The 24,599-nt window shown below is 42.6% G+C and overlaps 1 protein-coding gene across 1 annotated transcript in view; it reads right to left on the bottom strand.

The window, feature by feature from the left end:
* Nucleotides 1-24,599, bottom strand: part of cwc27 (CWC27 spliceosome associated cyclophilin) — a 74,735-nt gene that overhangs the window by 35,656 nt on the left and 14,480 nt on the right. The window contains exon 3 of the mRNA XM_078416941.1: nucleotides 10,143-10,258. Within this exon, the coding sequence (XP_078273067.1) occupies nucleotides 10,143-10,258 (116 nt within the window). The remainder of the gene's footprint in view (nucleotides 1-10,142; nucleotides 10,259-24,599) is intronic.

Below are 24,599 nucleotides of genomic sequence, written 5' to 3'. Positions count from 1 at the left end.
GGATAGGTAGGAAGAGGTGTCTGATAGTTGTCGTCTGGCCTCAGTCCGGTAGAGGTCAGCACGCCAGACTACCACAGCCCCTCCCTTGTCAGCGGGTTTAATGATTAAGTCCGGGTTGTTGCGGAGTGAGTGGAGGGCTGCACGTTCAGGAAGGGAGAGGTTGGAGTTCGTCAGGGGAGTGGAGAATTTGAGGCGGCTGATGTCACGCCGGCAGTTCGAGATAAAAAGTTCTAGTGAGGGTAGTTGGCCAAACGGGGGGTCCAAGAGGAGGGGGTCCATTGGAGACTACCAGAATCTACTGGTACACGGTTTAGAAATCTTTTGGGTACAGACAATAGACAATAGGTGCAGGAGTAGGCCATTCGGCGTTTCAAGCCAGCACCACCATTCAATGTGATCATGGCAGATTATTCTCAATCAGTACCCCGTTCCTGCCTTCTCCCCATACCCCCTGAGGGAAGGGAATCTATGATTTTTTTTTCTTTTCCAGCAAGGGTTAAATGAATATTAATCCAGAACTACCTATCATTCTTCCACTTCTAAGACCTCCTTCCTTTGGGCTGAAAGAGTAAAACCTTCAGCAAATGGAGCATTAATTTCCAATACTTTGTATAGAATGTCTTGGCATTTTGGGAAGTTTAATATGGGTAGGAAATGCACCATGAATGGTTGGGGTCCAAGAGAGTACTGAGGAATCGAAGGATTTGGTGTACATCCATAGATCCCTGAATCATGGACTACAAGAGCATGGAGGTTATGATACAACTTTGTAAAACATTGGTTTGGTCAAGCTGGTGGAAAGACGTGATTGCATTGGAGTGGGTGCACAACGATTCACTCGGGTCTTGCCAGGGATGGAGCATTTTAGTTAAAAGGAGAGAATGGATAGGTTTAGTTGTTTTTACTTAGAGCAGAGGAGGTAGAAAGGGGTCCAGAAAGAGATGTGCAAAATGAAGGGTCTTAGAAAGGGTGGATAGGAAGAATTTCCCCCCCCCATAAGACATGTCTAAAATGAGACAGCATATGTTTGAGGTGAGGAGCAAAATGTTAAATGTGATCTGAGGAAAAGCTTTTTTACCCAGAGCATAGTTGTAATTTGGAATATACTATCCAAGAAGATGTGGAGCTGAATGATTTTATAAGATTTAAGCAGTATCGGCATGAACGCTTGAAAGGTCAAGGCATGGTCAGTGACAGATCAAGTGCAGGTAAATGGAATTAGTATAGATGGCTAATTGATGATTGGCATGAACACTGTGGGTGAAAGGGCCTGTATCTGCCCTGCATGACGCTACAAAATTAGGGCATTTTCATTAACAGCTTTTGGATTGAGATTAGAAAGCTACAATTTTGGTTGCTACGAAGGTCTAGCCCAGTCTTTTTCTATTCAGTAAAAATTGTCACCACTGATCATAAAAGGAGGAAAGTTTATTTGATAAGATATTTCTTAAGATGGTTTCATAATCATTTTTAAAATCTTAGTTTGAAACTGAAATAAAGCATTGACAGCTCAGTTGGTGAAATAAAACATTAAAATGAATGCCAGAACAACTATTTGCATCTAGAAGAACCGTAAGTATTCAGACAGAAATTTAAAAAAAATACTCATTTATTTTAGGGCAACACCGTACATCAACAAAATAATGCAAAGACTCTGAAGAAGGGTCTCGACCCGAAACGTCACCCATTCCTTCTCTCCCGAGATTCTGCCTGACCTGCTGAGTTACTCCAGCATTTTGTGAATAATGCAAAGACTCTATTGTGTACCTACAAAAATTGCAATTTGATAGGTGAATGAAGCATCAAGTTGCTACATTTCAGCAAGAGTTGCATAAACTCCGAGAGCAAAATTGTACCACATATTTGATGTGTTCTTCTTTTCTTTGAAAGATAAGAACAGTTGACTTACAACTTTGGCTCGCGTGATTTGTACTGATTTACTGTATGCTGTCAAAAGAGAACTGGATAGCTTGTTGACTGGGACAGAGATTGCATAAAAATTACAAATGATTTATCATTTGACGTAAGTATGGTCAATAAGGTCTCTTGAATTAGTATTTCACTGTCCATGAACTAAAGAAGAAATTCACAGGATTGTTTTCCAAAACAGGCCCTAGATTTATTTTTCTGTTTTATTTTTGCTTCTTCCACGATATTGCAGAGCTACTAGTGAAAGGATAAGAAATGTAGGGTTGTAAGTCTTTGGTAATAATACTCCATATCATTAATGTGAGCACGTTTGATAAGATTTAGCACATAATTCTTCATCATCCTCAACATCTCTCTAACGTATGGTACAGTTAACGCTATCTTCCTGCAATGGTTGTTTTATTAATTGCTCTCACTTTATTCCTCTCTTAACTGTCTGACAGCAGCCTGAGTCCCAAATGACTGAAAACAAACATTTTTCCTGGGAAAAAAACTGTAGTATTATATTTCATTTGCACAGCAAGAATTGAAGAGCTCATATTTACAGCTTATTGATATGATTCTCTTGAAAAAAATAACTATTGCTGCTGCAGTTCCTCAGTCAAGTATTGTCACCCGTCATATTGAAAAAGCAGGGACAGCATCCTGTTAAAGCTGACTCCCATTGCGTGGTGCACTTTAATAACCGTTAATATCAGGTTCTGATAACTGAAGGAATTTAATTTCATGAGCATCAGAACACAAAATTAGTGGTTTTGCAGATAGTGAAGATGGTTGTGAAAGATTGCAGTAGGATCTGGATCGATTGGCCAAGTGGGCGGAGGAATGGTGATGGAATATAATACAGAAAAGTGTGAGGTGTTGCATCTTGGAACGTCGAACAAGGGCAGGACCAACACAGTAAATGGTAGGCCTCTGGGTAGTGTTGTAGAGCAGCGGGATCTAGGAGTACAGGTGTATGGTTCCTTGAAGGTCGAGTCGCAGGTAGAAAAGGTGGTCAGAAAGGCTTTTGGCACTTTGGCCTTCATCAGTCAAAGTATTGAGTATAGAAGTTGGGAGGTCATGTTGCAGTTGTATAAGATGTTGGTGAGACCACATTTAGAATATTGTGTTCAGTTCTGGGCACCATGTTATAGGAAAGATATTGTCAAGCTTGAAAGGATTCAGAAAAGATTGACGAGGATGTTGCCAGGACTAGAGGGTGTGAGCTATAGGGAGAGGTTGAGTAGGCTGGGTCTCTATTCCATGGAGCGCAGGAGGATAAGGGGCGATCTTATAGAGGTATACATGAGAGGAATAGATCGGGTAGATGCACAGAGTCTTTTGCCCAGAGTAGGGGAATCAAGAACCAGTGGACAGAGGTTCAAGGTGAAGGGGAAAAGATTTAATAGGAATCCAAGGGTTATGTTTTTCACACAAAGGGTGGTGGGTGTATGGGACAAGCTGCCAGTGGAGATAGTTGAAGCTGGGACTATCCCATCGTTTAAGAAACAATTAGACAGGTACATGGATAGGTCAGATTTGGAGGGATATGGACCAAGCGCAGGCAAGTGGGACTAATGTAGCTGAGACATTGTTGGCCGGTGTAGGCGAGTTGGGCCGAAGGGCCTGTTTCTACACTGTATCACTCTATGACTCTATAAAATGATTGAAAGCAGTCTATTTGCACAAGAAAAACTGGACCAAGTGTTCTGTTTGATTTGTCGAGTATGAATTGAGGAGCCAGTGCAAGCTGACATGTCAAGTCAAAGATTAAAAGAGTGATCAAAAATATGGCAGAATTAGTTGAGATGTGAACTATTCTTCTAATTAAGTGCAGGTTGAAGAATGCGAATGCCAAATTTCATTTTCCCCAAAAGATCAGTTGGTAATTTTGTACTGGGACTGTTATTGGCCCAAATGTTGGAGGAAATACCACCAGTTGATAGTGATAAATGTATTCAAAACATTACACTTTTATATGATCTTGAAGTCTGTTAAAATAATTTGTAGCATGTGATTGTTTTTCCTGGAATGGGCAATAACATACGTTTCCATAATACGAATCGGATGTAACGTGAGTGATGACTTAGGGAACATTATTTGCATTACGCAGGCCAAATTGGTTATAATGCAATTTCAGGCAGCAACCAGAGAACCACTTAGAAGTTACTTTGGAAAATGACATACAAAAAATAAACTGGCCTTGAATTTAAACAGTACAGGGATAAAAAAAAATGTTTTTATTCTTCCAGTCTCCACAGTAATCAGACATTATTGTCTTTAAAGAACTTCTGCTTTAATCAAGGATGGCCACTGAAATTGACAGGCAATCATCTATATCTATCTATCTATCTTCTATATATATATTATATCAATATACTAAAACTCTCGTTTGTTATCTTGTTTGTGACTGAACTTCAGCCAAAACGGTACGCGATAGCGTGACAATTTTAGGCCCACCTTACTCACCATTGTCACTTTAGTGATAATGCAAGTAGTTTTATTGAAATCGGTGTTATATTTTTAAAGTTATTCACATTTTAAAGTTTAAAAGGAGGGGAGGGGGAGGGGAGGAGGGAGTGGGGAGAAGGGAGAGGGGTTTGAGGAGACAGGGGAGGGGGGAGGGGGGAGGACAGGATGGTGCACCAATGCAGGAGAGGTTTGGGCCCAACGGGTCAACTTGGTCTAGTATATTACTAAAACTCTCTGTCTGTGTGTATGTGTGCACCATAACTTTTGGCACAGCCAAAACGGTACGCCATAGCGCCACAATTTTTGTACCACATTACTCACCATTATCCTGGGCATAATGTGTAACAACTCTCATTCAAGTTGAAGCTACATTTTTAAAGCTACAGAGATATTAAAGTTTTAAAATTCCCTTTCTAAACCATTTCCTGAAAGTGCTCAGCGTATGACTTCACAAGTGGGGGTGGGGGGGGGGGGGGGGAAATGAGGGTGCTACACCAATACAGGAGAGGTTTTGGGTCCAGGGTTCACTCAGTCACACCCTCTTCCTTTCCCTGTTCCCCCTCTACGAGGAATGGACCCAACGGGTCCACTTGGTCTAGTATCTATATACTAAAACTCTCGTTTGTTTGTTTATTTGTGACTGAACTACAGCCAAAATGGTACACGATAGCTTGACAATTTTAGGCCCACCTTACTCACCGTCGTCACTTTAATGGTAATGCAAGTAGGTTTATTGATATTGGTGTTATATTTTTAAAGTTATTCACATTTTAAAGTTTAACTCTATCTCCTAGGGAGGGAGGGAGGGAGGGAGGGAGGGAGGGAGGGAGGTGGGGGGGGAGGGAGGGAGGGAGGGAGGGGGGTGGATAAGGGGGGTTGAACGGGATGGAGAGGGGGAAGTTGGGAGGGGAGGGGGAGTGGGGTTGGAGTGGGTGCTGCACCAATGCAGGAGAGATTTGGGCACTTGGTCTAGTACATATATATATTACTGAAACGCAAGACAATAGACAATAGATGCAGGAGTAGGCCATTCGGCCCTTCAAGCCAGCACCACCATTCAATGTAATCATGGCTGATCATTCTCAATTAGTACCCTGTTCCTGCCTTCTCCCCATACCCCCTGACTCCGCTATCCTTAAGAGCTCTATCCAGCTCTCTCTTCAATGCATTCAGAGACTTGGCCTCCACTGTCTTCTGAGGCAGTGATTTCCACAGATTTACAACTCTCTGACTGAAAAAGTTTTTCCTGATCTCTGTTCGAAATGGCGTAACCCTTATTCTTAAACTGTGGCCCCTGGTTCTGGACTCCCCCAACATTGGGAACATGTTTCCTGCCTCTAACGTGTCCAACCCCTTAATAATCTTATATGTTTCGATAAGATCCCCTCACATTCTTCTAAATTTCAGTGTATGCAAGCCTAGCCGCTCCAGTCTTTCAACATAGGGCGGCATGGTAGCGCAGCGGTAGAGTTGCTGCTTTACAGCGAATGCAGCGCCGGAGACTCAGGTTCGATCCTGACTACGGGTGCTGCACTGTAAGGAGTTTGTACGTTCTCCCCGTGACCTGCGTGGGTTTTCTCCAAGATCTTCGGTTTCCTCCCACACTCCAAAGACGTACAGGTATGTAGGTTAATTGGCTGGGTAAATGTAAAAATTGTCCCTAGTGGGTGTAGGATAGTGTTAATGTATGGGGATCACTGGGCCGCACGGACTTGGAGGGCCGAAAAGGCCTGTTTCCGGCTGTATATATATGATATGATATGATGATACACAGTCCCGCCATTCCGGGAATTAACCTAGTAAACCTACGCTGCACCTCCTCAATAGCAAGAATATCTTTCCTCAAATTTGGAGACCAAAACTGCACACAGTACTCCAGGTGCGGTCTCACTAGGGCCCTATACAACTGCAGAAGGACCTCTTTGCTCCTATACTCAACTCCTCTTGTTCTGAAGGCCAACCTCACTGCCTGCTGTGCCTGCATGCTTCCTTTCAGTGACTGATGCACTAGGACACCAAGATCTCGTTGTATGTCTCCTTTTCCTAACTTGACACCATTCAGATAATAATCTGCCTTCTTATTCTTACCACCAAAGTGGATAACCTCACACTTATCCACATTAAACTGCATCTGCCATGCATCCGCCCACTCACACAACCTGTCCAAGTCGCCCTGCAACCTCATAGCATCTTCCTCACAGCTCACACTACCACCCAGCTTTGTATCATCTGCAAATTTGCTAATGTTACTATTAATCCCTTCATCCAAGTCATTAATGTATATTGTAAATAGCTGCGGTCCCAGCACCGAGCCTTGCGGTACCCCACTAGTCACTGCCTGCCATTCTGAAAGGGACCCATTTATCTCCACTCTTTGCTTTCTGTCTGTCAACCAATTTTCTATCCATGTCAGTACCCTACCCCCACCCCAATACCATGTGCTCTAATTTTGCCCACTAATCTCCTATGTGGGACCTTGTCGAAGGCTTTCTGAAAGTCGAGGTACACCACATCCACCGGCTCTCCCCTGTCAATTTTCCTAGTTACATCCTCAAAAAATTCCAGAAGATTAGTCAAGCATGATTTCCCCTTCGTAAATCCATGCTGGCTCGGAACAATCCTGTTACTGCTATCCAAATGCTCTGCAATCTCGTCTTTTATCATTGACTCCAGCATCTTCCCCACCACTGATGTCAGACTAACTGGTCTATAATTTCCCGTTTTCTCTCTTCCTTTCTTAAAAAGTGGGATAACATTAGCTACCCTCCAATCCACAGGAACTGACCCTGAATATATAGAACATTGGAAAATGATCACCAATGCGTCCACAATTTCTAGAGCCACCTCCTTATGTACCCTGGGATGCAGACCATCAGGCCCTGGGGATTTATCAGCCTTCAGTCCCATCAGTCTACCCAACACCATTTCCCGCGTAATGTGAATCTCCTTCAGTTCCTCTGTCACCCTAGGATCTCTGGCCACTAGAACATCTGGGAGATTGTTTGTATCTTCCTTAGTGAAGACAGATCCAAAGTACCGGTTCAACTCGTCTGCCATTTCCTTGTTCCCCATAATAAATTCCCCTGCTTCTGACTTCAAAGGACCCACATTTGCCTTGACTATTTTTTTCCTCTTCACATACCTAAAAAAGCTTTTACTATCCTCCTTTATATTATTGGCTAGCATACCCTTGTACCTCATCTTTTCTCCCCGTATTGCCTTTTTTAGTTATCTTCTGTTGCTCTTTAAAAGATTCCCAATCCTCTGGCTTCCCATTCTTCTTTGCTATGATATACTTCTCTTTTATTTTTATGCTGTCCTTGACTGCCCTTGTCAGCCACAGGTGCCTCTTACCCCCCTTAGAAACTCTCGGTTTGTTTGTGTGTATGTGTGCACCATAACTTTGTGATTCCGCACAGCCAAAATGGTACACCATAGCGCCACAATTTTTGGCCCACCCTACTCACCATTATCCTGGGCACCATTTGAAACAAATTAAAATTGAAGCTACATTTTTAAAGCTACAGAGATTTTACAGTTTAAAAATTTCCTTTCTAACCGATTTCTTGAAAGTGCTCAGTCACAATGGGGCACGTACGACCTCTATTGCGATTCTCTCCACACTCGCCAAAACAAAATGGCCACCGGCAGCAGGGCCGCCCGCCCGGGGTCAGTGGCTCCCTCTCCCCTCGCCCGCACCCGGCCCCGGGGGAGACTCGCACGCCGGCAGTCAGCGCTACATGCACGGTCACTGGTAAGTGGCTTTCACCGCCAATGGGTCCACGGAGGGGAGTGGGGGCCAAGTGGGTGGAGGGGAGGGTGGTGGTAGGGCGGGAGTGGGGGTGGGGGGAGGAGAGAGTGGGGGTGGGGGTAGGAGGGGGAGAGTGGGGGTGGGGGGAAAGGGGGGACAGTGGGGGTGGGGGGAAGAGAGAGTGGGGGTGGGGGCGGGGACAGTGGGGGGCAGGAGAGAGTGGGGGTTGGGAGGAGGGGAGAGTGGGGATGGGAGAGGAGAGAGTGGGTGGATGGGGGAGAGTGGGGGTGGGGAGGAGGGTATAGTGGGGGTGGGGAGGAGGGTATAGTGGGGGTGGGGAGGAGGGCAGAGTGGGGGTGGGGCACAGTGGAGGTGGGGAGGAGGGAAGATTGGGGGTGGGGGGGAGAATGGGGTGCGGGCAGGGAGAGTGGGGGTGTGGGGAGGGAGGTGGGGGGAGTGGGCAGGGGGGATGGAGTGGGTCAGTGGGGGGAGATGGGGCGATATGGGGGTTTGAGCAGGGGGGGGGGGGGGAATTGAGGGTGCTCCACCAATACAGGAGAGCTTTGGGTCCACGGCTCACTCAGTCACACCCTCTCCCCTTCCCTGTTCCCCCTATACGAGGAATGGGCCCAACAGGTCCACTTGGTCTAGTATATACTACTAAAACTCGATTTGGTTGTGTGTATATGTTTATATGTTTATGTGTGTACCATGCCCTTTACACAGCCAAAACAGTACACGACAGTGCAACAATTTTAGGCCCACCCTGCTCACCATTCTCCCGTGGTCTAAATAAACCCACTTTTGTTACTTTAAAAAAACAATTACCTAATAAACTTTAATAAATGCACTCCTCCACACCCCCCCCCCCCCCCCCCCGGGAGGACCAGCGGGAGGACCGAACCTGTCTCGGCGTGCCCCGCGCCTGACCTTCCTCCCGTGGTGCAGCGTGCGGCAGAGGATCCAAAAGATGGCCGCTCCCCGCCGCTGAGCTGCAGGAGAGGCTTCGGCTCCACGCCCGGCCCGCAGGAGAAATGGGGCCGAGGTCAATGCTTTCTCCCCGTCTACTCTCGCCCACCTATGGCCCCGGGAGACACTCCCCGCCCGGCAACGGGTCCATGGTGCCGCCGCCGCTCACTGCAGATCGCAGCCGAGCTGCAGGAGACGCTTCGGCTCCACGCCCGGCCCGCAGGAGAAACGGGGCTGAGGTCAGTGCCTTTTCCCTGTTCCCCCTTGCCCGCTCACGGCTACAGGGGGAATCCCCACCCAGCAACGGGTCCACGGTTGGGCCGAGGGAGGGGAGGGGTGGAGGGGGAGGAGGGGAGGGTGGACCGGGGGGGGAGGGGAGGGGGCAGGGAGAGGGCAGGGAAGGGAGATGGGGGGGGGAAGAGGGGAAGGGGAGATGGGTCGGGGGGAGGGGATGGATGGGGGAAAGGGTGAAGGGGATGGGGAGTGGTGGGGGGAGAGGGGAGGGGAGGGAGTGGGGAGGGGAGGGAGTGGCTGCTGCACCAATGCAGGAGACTTGGTCTAGTTTCTATTAAAACCCTCTAGCTCCTAACCACCTATCCCCATTGACATAATTATCTTTAGAATATGATTTTCCATAGCACAAGGTTTCTCAGAAATGCAACTGTGATGTTATAGCTGTATAGCAGAACTACCTGTATATTCATTTTCATCGTAAAAATATTGAGAGTGTACCTTTAGAGTGATCGTGTCATACAGCATGGAAACAGGCCATTCAACCTAACTTGCCCCTGCCGACCAAAATGTCCCATCTACACTAGTTTCACCTGCCCACATTTGACCCATAAACCTCTAAACCTTTTCTATCCATGCACCTGTCCAAATGCCTTTTAAATGTTGTTATAATATCTGCCTCAATTACCACCTCTGGCAGCTCATTCCATGTACCCACCACCCTCTGTGTGAAGAAGTTGCCCACCGAGCTGTTTCCTTAACAGCACTGTTAAAAACATGCTCAAAATCTTTGAAGCAGATCCATTACCTGCTCTTCACGGGTTGGTCCTTTCTTTGGCTTATGTCTGCGTAATTCTTCATATTTCTTCCTTTCATTTAGATATTCTCCCAGTGCATTATTTGGAGCTGGTTCAGTCTCTGCAACTAAATTAAAAAAATATTTTTTTTTTAATCGATTCTGGAGGCAAATACATTCTATACAATGTAAAAGATGATGTGTAGGAAAGAACTGCAGATACTGGTTTAAATCGAAGGTAGACACAAAATGCTGGAGTAACTCAGTGGGACAGGCAGCATCTCTGGAGAGAAGGTATGAGTGTCGTTTTGGGTCAAGACCCTTCTTCAGACGATGCGTGGATTAAACCAGGCATTTATAGACCAATCTGCTTTATGGTATTTTTAGGAATCTTTTGGAGAGAATAATCAACTTCAAATTTAACTGACACATATTTACAATATTTAACTAAAAATAAGCACAGATTTTTAAATCCAAACCATGTTTAATTGCAATGATGAAATCATGGAAAGCATTGTACAGTTAATATTGTGGGTATAGATTTTCAGTAGCAAACTTTTTTTTTTGTGATACCAAGCATTCTTCCATCAAAGCCAAGGCAATTTGTGATATGTATAAGAAGGAACTGCAGATGCTGGTAAATTACACTGAGCACCGGCTCACCACAGGGCTGTGTGTTGAGCCCCATCCTTTACTCCCTCTACACTCACGACTGCGCCCCCACCCATCCCACCAACACCATCATCAAGTTCGCGGATGACACGACTGTGGTTGGACTCATCTCAGGAGGAGATGAGACAGCCTATAGGGATGAAATCCAAAGGCTGGCAGCATGGTGTTCAGTGAACAATCTTGTCCTGAACTCCTCCAAAACAAAGGAACTTATAATTGACTTCAGAAAAACCAGTGTAGAATACGACCCACTCTACATCAATGGGGTCTGTGTGGAAAGGGTACCCGCTTTCAGGTTCCTGGGTACGCACATCGCAGAGGATCTTACCTGGTCTACCAACACCATCACCACAGTAAAGAAGGCACAGCAGAGACTCCACTTCCTGAGGATCCTCAGGAAAACCAACCTGCAGGAGAAGCTCATGTTGTCCTTCTATCGCTGCTCCATCGAGAGTGTGCTGGCATACTGTATAACCACATGGTATGCCAGCTGCTCAGAAAAGGACAGGAAGGCCCTTCAGAGGGTCATCACGACGGCCCAGAAGATCATCGGCTGCTCACTGCCCTCCCTGGAGCACCTGTTCAGCCTACGCTGCCTCAGTAGAGCAGGCAAAATAATAAAAGATCCATCCCACCCCGGCCACCGTCTGTTTGTTCATCTGCCCTCTGGTCGACGTTTCAGGTCGATCAAATCCCGAACAAACAGACTTAAGAACAGTTTTTACCCCAGGGCCATACGAGAACTGAACAATACCTTTGCACTAGGCAACACCGTTAAAAAATCTTGTACTTAATATAATTGTATTTATTTGTATTTGCATTTATTGCATATATGTTTATACGCACCGTCAGGATTGGCTATTTTTTAATTTCGTTGTACTCGTTGCAATGACAATAAATGAATATTATTATATTATTATTATTATTAGATAGACACAAAAAACTGGAGTAACTCAGTGGGTCAGGCAGCATCTCTGGAGAGAAGGAATGGGTGACGTTTCGGGTCAAGACCCTTCTTCAGAATTTGGTATATATTTGTCTTAGTGTGGACACCTCTGATTAGACTATGTTGTGCCATACAATAAAACTGAAGGGATATCACATTGATATTAATTGCATATTGCATATAAATAAAATAAAGTTGCTATTTTGCAGATAATCATTCATCATCAGCTTAAATGAAGATCAAGAAGATTGGAACAGTTTACCGATATCAGATATTGGTATGAAAAGATCTGCTCCAATGCCATAATTCACATTAAATTCTCATGTATCAATTTCTAGAGTATCATTATTTATTCAAAGGCTATAAGTAGATTAAGATAACTTCAATAATAAAGTAGAAACATAATAAGCAGCCTCCCAGAACAACAATAAGTTTTAAATATGGAACAGAAAGACTGATTATATATTTGGAAGTAAGGCTATGAAGTTCTTCTTTTACAAGAATACCTCTTACTAACTTAGAACACAAAGTGCTGGAGCATCTCTGGGGGGACACGGATAGCTGACGGTTCGGATCTGAAGAAGGCTCCTGACCCAAAATGATGCTGATCTATGTACTCCAAAGATGCTGCCTGACCAGCTGAGTTACTCCAGTACTTTGTGTTCTATGCAAGATTTCAGCATCTGGAGTTCCTTGTGCCCTCTATCTGTTACTAACGGTGCACATTTTTAAAAACGTTTCTCCTCCAAATCGTTATTTTCATTACTCTAGAGCAGGGGCCTCCAAACTTTTCAGCATGAGGGCCACATTATATATTTGGCAAATTTTCGCGGGCCGTAGGGAAAAATAAATTTGTGTGAGTTTTATAAATTTAATGAACTCAAAAAAGTTTAGACTAGGTTACGTTCGATTAGATTTGAAAAGGTTAAACTAGGTTAGGTTAGATTAGGTTAGTTTACATTAGGTTTATATGGCAACAAATAAATAATATTCAACTTTTTAAAAGAGCTTGAAATATTGGAATATATATATACCGTAGGTATACAATTATTTATAAAACAGAAAAAATACAGTGACCACCACAGGGGGGGGAGAGAGAGAGAGGTAGAGAGGAGAGAGAGTGGGGGGGAGGGGAGAGAGTGGGGGGGAGGGGAGAGAGTGGGGAGGAGGGGAGAGAGTGGGGGGGGGAGAGAGTCGGGGTAGAGGGAGCAGCGGGAGCACAGGGAGGAGGTGTGTGTCTGAGGGTCCGGTGAAGGAGCGCTGCCATTTGCCTCCCTCTCTCTCTCTCTCTCTCTCTCTCTCTCTCTCTCTCTCTCTTTCCTCTCTCTCTCTCTCTCCCAGCGCCAGTGAGATCTGCGCCGCTGCTCCACTCTCTTCCCCGGCCCCGTTTCCCTCTAACGCAGCAAAATAAGAACAAACACAAGTGTAGTTGTTGTTCAGAACCACCGCATCCTCGGGGTGAGCGGCGGTGGCGAGAAGGTATGTTTCACTTGTGTTTATTTGTATTTTGCTGCGTTCGAGGGAGACGGGGCCAGAGAAGAGATTGGAGGAGCAGCGCAGATCTCGCTGGCTCTGGGAAAGAGAGAGGGAGGAAAGGAGAAAGGGAGAGAGGGAGGGAGCAGCACCCGCTGACACCCTCCCCGCGCTCCCGCTCTTACCCGCTGCTCCCTCTACCCTGACTTCCCCCCTCTCTCTCCCCAGGTTGAGCAGCAGCAGTGGCGGCGAGGAGGGAAGTTTCGAGGGGACGCTGCGATCTCTCGCCTTGTCCCGGCTCTGGGTCGGTGGCGGTCCGCTCTCTGGCGAACCTTCGCTGGCAGCTTCTGCCTCCAATCCCTGCTGTCTAAGAGCTAGCTGCGGGCCGGATAAAATCTCGTGGCTGGCCGGATATGGCCCACGGGCCATAGTTTGGAGATCCCTGCTCTAGAGATTAAGATAATGACGAGTATAGACATTTTGTGAATAAACATACAACATATACATTCTGAACCTAAAATAAAACTAGAAAATGCTAAAAACACTTAGCAATTCAGGCAGCATCTGTGTAAAAATAAACACAGTTGACATTCCAGGATTCCCTCTTTTAACATATGGCCTTTTTTTTGGCCTTTATATCAGATTTCCAGAACCTGGAGTTCTTTGATCTTCAACATTCTGAAGCTGATAATTTTTGTGAGCCTTTAACTATACAGACCACACTACCATATTTGCATTTATACCAAATTCAATAATGGTACGCTTCTGCAGAAATGTTCAGTCATTGACATATATGGGAAGTCAACATTTAAACACAATTTGAAGGAAAAAACTCTGAAAACTTTCAAATGTGAAAGTAATCATTTTGGATGTATCGAGGAAATACAATAGTGTAGGAAAATAACTGCAGATGCTGGTACAAATCGAAGGTATTTAGTCACAAAATGCTGGAGTAACTCAGCAGGTCAGGCAGCATCTCGGGAGAGAAGGAATGGGTGACGTTTCGGGTCGAGACGCTTCTTCAGACTGATACAATAGAATCAGCGGATGTGGAGGCTGTTCCTGGAGTTGCCATTCTGTGACTTTATGTGCAGCACTGAGGAAAAGGATTAGCTCAGCACAAAAGGTCTTTCCCAATATTTAACGTTTACTCCCTACTCAAGTTCTAATATAGGAACAAATGCAGAACTAAAGGCATCTTGATTAACAGGTATTTCTTCGTCATATCAGAGCAAGATGAGGCATTGGAGTTGAGATGTCAGATCAGATATGAATTACCAAAGAGGAGTTATCAGGAATTTTAAAGTGCATTGTCGATAAATCTCAGTGCCTGACCAAGTGCATCCTTGGACCTTCTTGGAAGCTGGGAGGAAATTGCAGAGGTAGTTTCATCACCTTTAGCCACAGGTGAAGTTCCAGAAGACTGGAATGCTGTATTCTTATTTAAGAAGTGCAGGGAACTACAGGCTGGTGAGCCTGGCATTTGTGGTGCAAATGTTGGTGGAGGGGATTCTTAGGATCTACCGCCATATGGATTGATACGGACTGAGTAGAGATAGTCAGCATGCTTTTGTGCGGGAGAATTGTGGCTCACAAATCTGCTAAGAGATTTTTGAAGGTCAGCCAGTGGATTGATGAGGGCAGGGCAATGGACATTGTTAGAATGGACTTTAGCAAGGCCTTTAATGTTAATAAATTTGCAGATGTCACCAAAATTGGTGGTATAGTGAGAAAGGATATTTAAGTTCACAATTGTTACATCCTATTGTAACAGTATCTAGATCAGTCGGGAAGGAGAGCCAAGGAATGGCAAATGGAATTTAACTCTAATAAGTGTGAGATGTTGCACAGGACAGAATTTAGAGCCCTTAAGAAAGTTGCAAAACAGAGAGATCTTGGAGTGCAGGTGCATGGTCCCTGAAGGTGATGAGTCAGGTGGACAGTGCGGTGAGGAAGGCATTTGGTACACTTGACTTCATTGGGAAGGGTATTGAGTACAAAAGTGGGGACATTATAATGCAGCTGTATGTCATTGGTGAGACCACACTTGGAGTATGGCGCAGTTCTGGTAAACCAGCTATAGAAGAATATCATCAAGTTGGAAAATGAAGAAGAAATTCACCAGGATGTTATCTGGGGTTGTGTGATCGGAAAAAGTTAGATAGGCCAGGACTTTGGAGCGCGGAGACTGAGTGAACGATCGTAGTATTTTTCGCAGGGTTGAAGATTCTAAAACTATAGGGCTTGGGCTTAAGATGAGAAGATGCTGACCTCATGGAAGAACAACTTTTCATTGTACCTTGGTACAAGTGACAATAAACTAAACTGAACTAACTTAGGATCATAGAATCATGTAGTATGGAAATAGACACGGCGCAACTTTCCCATGCCAACCAAGATGCCCTATGTACACTGGTCCCACCTGCTCGTTACCTGCCTCCACTACCTCCTCTGGCAGATCGTTAAATATAGCCACCACCTTCTCTGTGGAAAAAGTTGCTCCTCAGGTTCCTATTATTGTATATCTGCCTCCTCTCTCCTAAAACATATGTCCTCTGGTTCTTGATTCCCCTACTCTGGGTAAAAAACTGTGCATTCACTCTATCTATTCCTCTCATAACCATACACCTCCATAAAATCACTCCTCAGTCTCCTGCACACCAAGGAATAAAGTTCTAACCTGCCCAATCTCTTCTTATACCTCGGGCCCTCAAGTCCTGGCGATATCCTTGCAAATATTTTCTGCACCAGCTTAGCAACATTTTTGCTATTGCGGGGTGACCAAAACAGAACATAATACTCCAAATGTGGACTCACCAACGTCTTGTACAACTGTAACATAAGATCCAAACTTCTATACTCAATACCATGACTGCTGAAGGCCAATGTACCAAATGTCTTGTTGACCACCCTACCTACCTGTGACACTACTATCAAGAAACTATGCACCTGCACTCTTAGATCCTTCTGCTTTACAACACTCCCCATGACCCTTCACTGGTTCAATGGTGCTTTTATTGTCACATGTGCATACTCAAGGTGAAATTCTTTTCTTACAAACAGTCCAGTAGAGTATTACCATACCTAAGCAAATGTCCGATACCGAGTAGCAAATTGTACAGAAATTGCCCACTGAGACCACATGCAAGAGGCACCATGTTTTGGTGCCATTTTCAAAGTCCAGTCCGCACTCTAGTTGTTATGAGCAGTGCCCGATCCAGGCAAGCCCCAGACTGCTGTGGGACTCCAGACGTCGCCTTCTTTGCACATGTGGATCGACCAGCGAACAACGTCTTCTCCTTGTCTGTCCATTTGTTCTCCAGTGGCGCGTTCTGCCAGACCCTGGTTCACTCTCCTACTGATCTTGTTCATTGTCTGTCGTGTCCGTCGTCATCACCAGCTCCATCCTCCCCGGTCTCTTGTCTTTGGGGGACGAGCAGAAGACAGATCTGTGGGCTCTCTCTTCCAGGCAGTAATCCGCTGGGTCCTACGAGGATGCCGGCTTGGCAACGTCCACTTGCAGGCCGCGGTGTGCCAGGTCTGCCATTCACTGCGAAGGTCCTTCCAGTCACTGGGAAGGTCCTACCCAGCTTTGACTTCTCAAAATGCAACACCTCACATTTATCTGGATTAAACTCCATTAACAATTTCTCAGGCCGCATGCCCAACTGATTAAGATCCGGTGTAATTTTTGATAAATTTCACTACCTACGATACCACCTACTTCGGTGTCATCTGCAAACTTACTAATGAAAACATATCTTACTTTATTTGAACATTTACGTTTTCATTATTATTTAGTATTTAGTATGTTTTGATAAATTTATATCTATATAATTTTAAATACATACATTTCAAAATTATTTTATTTTATGCATTAATCTCATATTCATTTAACAAATGTTAAAATGCTTTCTACAGCCTATGAGGTCAAAGAGTATCAGATAATTCCAGAGTAAGAACTCAAGAAAAGGATGCAGTATTTGCAGTACACATGATGAGCGTTTGACGGCACTGGGCTTGTACTCACAGGAGTTTGGAAGAATGAGGGGGACCTCATTGAAACGACCGAATAGTTAAAGGCTTGGATAAAGTAGATGTGGAAAGGATGTTTCCATTAGTGGGAGAGTCCAAGACTAGAGGTCATAGCCTCAGAATTAAAGGATACTCCTTTAGAAAGGAGACGAGGAGGAATTTCTTTAGTCAGAGAACTTTGGTGAATCTGTGGAATTCTTTGTCACAGAAGGCTGTGGAGGTCAATGGATATTTTTTAAATCAGAGATAGATAGATTCTTGATTAGTATGGGCATCAGGGGTTATGGGGAGAAGGCAGGAGAATGGGGTTAGATGGGAGAGATAGATCAGCCATGACTGAATGGCGGAGTAGACTTGATGGGCTGAATGCCCTAATTCTGCTCCTATCACTTATGACCTTATGAGTATTAACAGGCTGAAGGTTATGTACTATGTGAAACATATTCCACCTCATTGGATGCCAATTGAGGGTGTAAAGGTTCAGCTTGTTCAGCCCTATACATTTACAAAAGAATTGTGGGTGGTCAGTGAGCCTGGGCAGCTGGCTGGTTCAAGGACAATCTGACTCATTGGAAAGTAGTTCCTGATACTAATGCCTCAAAATGTTTCATTATGCAAAATTTCATTAATCAAAAAGGCTGGGCAAAATGCATTATTCACATTTCAATACAGAACATTCCTATGTGTAGCTTTGTTATTGTAGACATATATTCCAAAGAGTCAATGGCATTAAAGTAAAAATCTGTAAATCAAACCACCGTAAATCAAGGAATTACTGCATCTGAGAAAATGTGATGAAAGATAAAGTAATCAACAGTTCTTAAGAGGTCCCTTAAGGTAGCAACCAAAATCTTTTATTGTCGAGGGAAGGAAATTTTAACTACTTCAATTGGTGGCAATGGATTGGGCAGTCCTTATAACAGAGCATTTTGCATTCTGTCCCATTTTCATTAAAACACCCTGGCCACAATTATAAATGCCGACTGCAGTTAAGTGGCTGAAATGACCACAAGAAGTAAGTGGAAAATTCATAAATTTACATAATGAAATCTGATAACTTACTTTTGAAGACACAGAACAAAGAGGAGCTGAGAACTTCCCTTGACTCCCCAAAGAAAGTTGTGACTTCCCTTGCTTATTACTACATCCACCGCCATCAACTTAACTACAGGCTGACATATAAGTGTGAGTTGGTGGATTCTTATGGACTTTTTCAAAGCGGCATCTACTGGTGGCTTACAAATGACACTCAAAATTAAAACACACCAGCTCAAATTCTGACTTGCAAGAGCATTTGCATCTACCCTGAAATTGTATGGTGGTTAAAATCAAAATATTTATGGAATTGCAGATCTTTTCGCCAATAGCAATCTTTCATCGATTAGTACAGTTTCACAAAGTGTACTCATGGGAAAGGATGAAGTTTTTGATTGCACCACCTGATGTTACTTGATTTGCTGTTGGCTCGATGTAACTAATTCTCTAAGGGTATCCTGGCACCTGGTTCGGATTGTAGGGCTATTCTCATACTTTCTATTCTTTTCCCTCTGTACCCAGCCACTCAAAACTCCCAAAAATGTCTGGCTTTTAAACAGCTTGAGAACAGCTGTGAAACCAGCCTGCTTTGCAACATGCATTTGAGATACTATAATCGAATCCAGCTGTTTGGACTGTTGAGGCCAAGACCAACTATAATCATCTCTTTTTTTTTGTTGGATGATCCTTCACAGCTGTCAGCAATACTCTTCATCTTTGTACTAACTCATTTAAGTCGCTTCTCTAGTACTAGAAACTGACTGTAGTATATCAGATGCTGACTGATGTTGCCTACAGGCACTACGGAAGGGCAGATATCATACTACTCCAGCTGTTGTCACTAAATACCATTCTATAGTTTGAAGGTGATTTTGACAGCATTCCTGCTTTGTCCTGTCACTCAGGCAGAGGCAACTACAAATCATCACTGATGTTGTGGCAACAAGGAGAAAAAACACAGAATTCTTCAGCATAAACACATTTAATCTTGCCAATCTTAAAGTTCACCAAAAAAACAAACCAGTGTTCTTTAAAACACCCCAAGGCTGCTGTTCTCATAAATAGCTTAATAGTTTGTCACAGATTAACATAGGTGTCAAGTAATTTTGCAAATTAATGTTTTGTTGCATTAAGCTCGCCTTTTATTAACTGATAGATTGTGGAAAAAATAATCACTTGGAGCTAATAATAAAATGATTAAATTCCTAAAACAATAAATTCAACACAAAATGTACTTGAAATTCTTTTAACTTTTTAACGAGTAGAAATGTGGTAGTATGGGTTTATCAGGATGTTTTTTAACCACAAATGAAAGACTTTTAGAAGTTAATACACATCAAGGTTAAAACAGGAACAGCATATAATACGTCAGATTATTACTTCACAAATAAAATACACAAGACAATGCACATTTAATTGATTTTGTAAAGTGACCACTGCAGAAAAGTAGTTTAACTCCAACTGAAATATTGCTGCAGCTCTGGTCACTGCACCATTGGAAGGCTGCAAATGTCAGAGCATAGAAAAGATTAAGTAGAATGGTTCCAGGGATGTGGACCATAACTACCTGGAGCTTGGAGACATTCATTTTTATCCCCCTACAGCAGAGAGAGTTTAAAAGTGATTTGACAGAGGTGTTCAAGATCATGGTCTAGACAAAGTAAACTTTCCATTGGCAGGAAGAGCAGGAACCAGAACACAACGATTTAAAGTGAATATCAAACGAACCAAGAGTGATGAAGAAAAACCTTACAATGAGTAGTCATGATCTGGAATTTATTATCTTCAAAGGTGGTGGAAGCAAATACATTTATTACTTTCACAGAATTCCTTCTAAAAAGGCAACTGAATAGATACATGAGGGACAATGTAAGGCAGAGTTGCAGCTGGGAACAGAAAGATTTAATTGCTCTTGCAGACAGCCTGCACAGGCTCAATGGGTCTAATAGCTTCCTGCAGAATTGTAACTTTTACATTTGTTAACCAGTTGAACTATACAGCCAAGCACCGATAGATGGATTGAAATATATGTATGGTTTTGGGAAAAAAAATCAGGCTTTAAAAATGACTTTTATTTTAAAAGGTAAGATTAGCTGTAATGTATGTTTCTATTTCCTATATCAATAATTTTGAGGAGGGAAGTGAGTATCAGATATCTAAGTTTGTCGATGAAACGAAAATGGATGGGAGAGCTGTGATGAGGATATTTGTACTCTGCAATGGGACATGGGTAGTGCGGGTAATGACTAGGCAAATCAGAGTTTAATGTCGGAAACTTTGAGGTCATACACTTCAGTTAGAGGAATCAAAAGACAGGCTATTATCTAATTGAAGAGAGATTACAAATGGGTGCACAAAAGGATCTATGAGCATTTGCACATGATGTTTTCATGCAGAAGAGATTCAATATATCAATGTCTGTGTTGGGAGGGTTGTCCCATCACAGGTATTTTTGGAGAGAATTTGGGGCTTAAATTTTTAGCTGATAAATATCATACAGGATCACCTACAAAGATGGTGACAAGTTAACAAACACACAAGTTAATGTTTAACCAAGAAACCCAATCCCAATGCCACACGAGAATCTAAAATGCCTTTACATAGTTAAACTTTGGGACAACAAAAACTGGGCATTTAAGTGCTAGTATATCATTGGGGTTATCAAGTGGGCACCTCCCTTCACTGGGTTTATGTTCAGTTAGGCCTGTTTAGCGGTAGTGGTGTTGGCTGATATGGTAGTGGCATTTATGAGGCTTTTGGATAGGCATGTGCATGTGCAGAGAATGGTGGAATATGGATAATGTGCAGGCAGATGAGACTGCATCATGTTTGGCACAGACAATGTGGGCCGAAGGGCCAGTTCCTGTGCTGTACTGTCTTTTTATGTTGTACTAGACCAAGTGGACCCGTTGGGCCCAAACCTCTCCTGCATTGGTGCAGCACCCTCCCCCCTCCCCTCCTTTCCCTCCCTCCCCCATTCCATCCCCCTCAACCTCCCTTGTCCTCCCTCCTTCCCCCCCTCCCTCCCTCCCTAGGAGATAGATTTAAACTTTAAAATGTGAATAACTTAAAAAATATAACACTGATTTCAATTAAACTTCTTCCATTAGCACCAAAGGGACGACGGTGAGTAAGGTGGGCCTAAAATTGTCACGCTATCGTGTATGATTTTGGCTACAGTTCAGGAACAAACAAACAAGAGTTTTAGTATATAGATGTATAATTTGACCAGCACGGGTTGAATATAAAATAGACATGTAACCTTCTGGGCCTGTGACATGCGAGGCCTTGCGTCAATCAAAAACCTTTGGAGAAATCTTTGTTGTCTTTGGTACAGTTCACACAAATTAAGAGTCTACCGAAGAGCAAATATTAGAAACATTCTACAGCAATCCAAATCATTAGAGGAGCAAAATGCTTTGAATCAATAACCCATCTTTGTAGGTGATCCTGTACGATATTTATCAGCTAAAAATTTAAGCCCCAAATTCTCTCCAAATATACCTAGAATACATTACAAAATTAAATGTCATGTCCATTTAAATCGTTTCGGCAGAGATGCTTGCTATAAAATTTCAATTACAAATTCTTAATTGTCCACATTAATAAATGAAACTAGAGACAAACTAACACTTGTTAATATTTCTTCATGTCATGAAACCACTATAATCATGCTCTAGTGCTAGTTGGCATCTCAGATTCCATTAAAAAAATTGTGCAATTTAATTTATAATGTAACTATACAAGGTAAAAAAATTGTTAATGTTAATTGATCTTGAATTTATAGCTTTTGAGGGAAGGAGTTCCAAATTTCAAATGTTCTAAATTTCAATTGTTCTGTGAGAGATCCAATTATTCCATCATAAATTCTTATATTCACATCATTAATTGATGTTGGCTGATCAAATTCTCACCCTGCATTAATGTTCCCTGGACAATTTGGCCCGACCGTACAGTTTTTATATTTGCAGTTCCATAATCTGAACTTCTGAGGAACTCCTATGTCCAGCCAACTCTCCACCTTGTTCTTCACATTCCCTGTGCTTTGCTTTACTGGTGATAGTCAAATGGGATAGAATTACATATACATCCCATAGTCACATTACTCATTTATTTTTAAAGCCAAATGCCTTGAAGTTTATGGATCTAGTAGAATTTAACACAGCACAAATAATGTATAAAGCAAGAAATAATTTACTACCAAGTAATATACAAAACATGTTCTTTGACAGGGAGGGTGGTTATAATTTGAGAGGAAAGTTTAATTTAAAGGATCTTTGTGTTCGTACAACTATGAAGACTATGTGTATTTCAATCTGTTGGGTGAAACTGTGGAATGATTTGGATGTGGAACTCAAGCAAAGCACAAACATTACTCGGTTCAAGAAGATCTACAAACAAAAAAAATATTTTCCTGAGGTATAAGAATGAGAAAGGGCTTTGATGACAGTTAAGTTTTAGTTAATTGACACAGTGTGATATTCACGTTGTACAAGAATTTGGATAATTGTTTATAAACTGCATATATGTATGTTTGCGTGTGTGCATATCGTGTATATATGTATGTATGTGGCAAATGTATGGATATATGTATGTATATGTTTGTGTATGTATATATAGATGAGATAAAGTTTGTGAATTAATTGATGTAGTGGAGAAGGGGTAGGAATAAATAAGTGCCTACTTCCTCCTACTCCTTTTCGAACATGTAAGATTTAATTTGTGTTGTTTATGAGAACTTATTCATTGAGTTCTGTATAGGTTTATCGTTCATTTCATTTAATTGTTATTTTGTTTTGTTTTTATCCTTTTTTGTGTTTATATGTACGAAATAAAATATAAACAACAAACAACCCCCATTTTACTCAATAGCCACATTTTAAAACACATGGCAATCAGTGTATATATAATCTGGTTAATTTATTTCCTAGTATCACTTGATTCATCTTAGAGCTATAATTGGAATTAGCGGGTTATGTAAAATTACAGTGCCAAAGACTATAATTAGGAACAATCTATTGAGTGGGGAAGAAAAAAGTAAACTGTGATCCAAAAGACTTAATTATTTAAGTAGGATTATAAACAATTCAACACATTGTATTTCTGATACAATATTTAAAAAACACTGCAATATTTACAGAATAATAATTGTGTGTTTGTATATATTGAATGCTTAATTTTTCAGATTATTGAATGGAAAACACCAAGGAAGAGTAAAAGAGTTATGAACATGTTATTGAACTCCTGAACATGATATACAGAAATATAGAAAAATGCAGGTCTGCCTAGGCTTGCGCGATCTCCCAGTTGCTAAACACTTTAACTCCCTCTCCCATTCCCAAAATAATGTTTCTGTTCTGGGCCTCCACCACTGTCAGAGTGAGGCCAAATGCAAATTGGAGGAACAGCACCTCATATTTCGCTTGGGCAGCTTACAACCCGGTATGAATATTGATTTCACTAACTTCGAGTAACCTATGCTTTCCCTCTCTCTCCATCCCTCCCCCACCCTCGTTGTCCGACTAGTTTCACTGTCCTCCTGATTAATTTTACTGTTTGTATGCCTCGTAGTCACCTTCCCCTCAACCAACAATGAATCATTCTACATTTCTTTGAATATTGTCTGCTTTGATCTGTCGTTTTCACACCTTTCCCATCCATATCTCTAGTTTCCTTCACCCCTGACTCTCAGTCTGAGGCAGGGACCCGACCCAAAGGAATTTTTCTCCAGAGATGCTGCCTGTCCTGCTGAGTTACTCCAGCATTTGGTGCCTATTGTTGATGTAAACCAGTATCTGCAGTTCCTTCCTACACAACATAAACCACTCCACTGGTTCATGCAATTAAGTGACAATGTTTGGTTGAATGGAGTGCAAAGCAATAAACAGCTTTCATGCAAAAGCAAATGCCAAGAGGTTTAAAAGTAAGCATATAAACTGATATGTAGAGTACATTTTGTACCAGCAAATGAGCCTATTACTCTTTCAAACTCTGAGATGTTAGAAAAAATTCCAGAAATAGGTGTCCCTAGATTAAAATCTGTTAATTTAGTATCCTCAATCAGCAATTATAATTCAAATGAAGTCTTTTAAACAAACACATGGATAATTTGGGGGAGAAAGATTGATATATTTTGTGATACAAATATTATAATAAACATTAAAGCTAGATGTCTACTTTAATGAGGAGGATTTTGTTAGCGAGAGGATGGTGAATCTGTGTAATTCATGGGCGCACACGGCTGTGGAGACCAATACATTGGGTATTGTTAAAGTGGAGGTTGACAGGTTCTTGATTAGAAAGGGCAT

Source organism: Rhinoraja longicauda, chromosome 1 (genome assembly GCF_053455715.1).
Source record: "Rhinoraja longicauda isolate Sanriku21f chromosome 1, sRhiLon1.1, whole genome shotgun sequence".
NCBI classification, from domain to species: domain Eukaryota; kingdom Metazoa; phylum Chordata; class Chondrichthyes; order Rajiformes; family Arhynchobatidae; genus Rhinoraja; species Rhinoraja longicauda.
The sequence above is the reverse complement of the archived record's forward strand: the minus strand, read 5'-3'. Positions and strand labels throughout refer to the sequence as shown.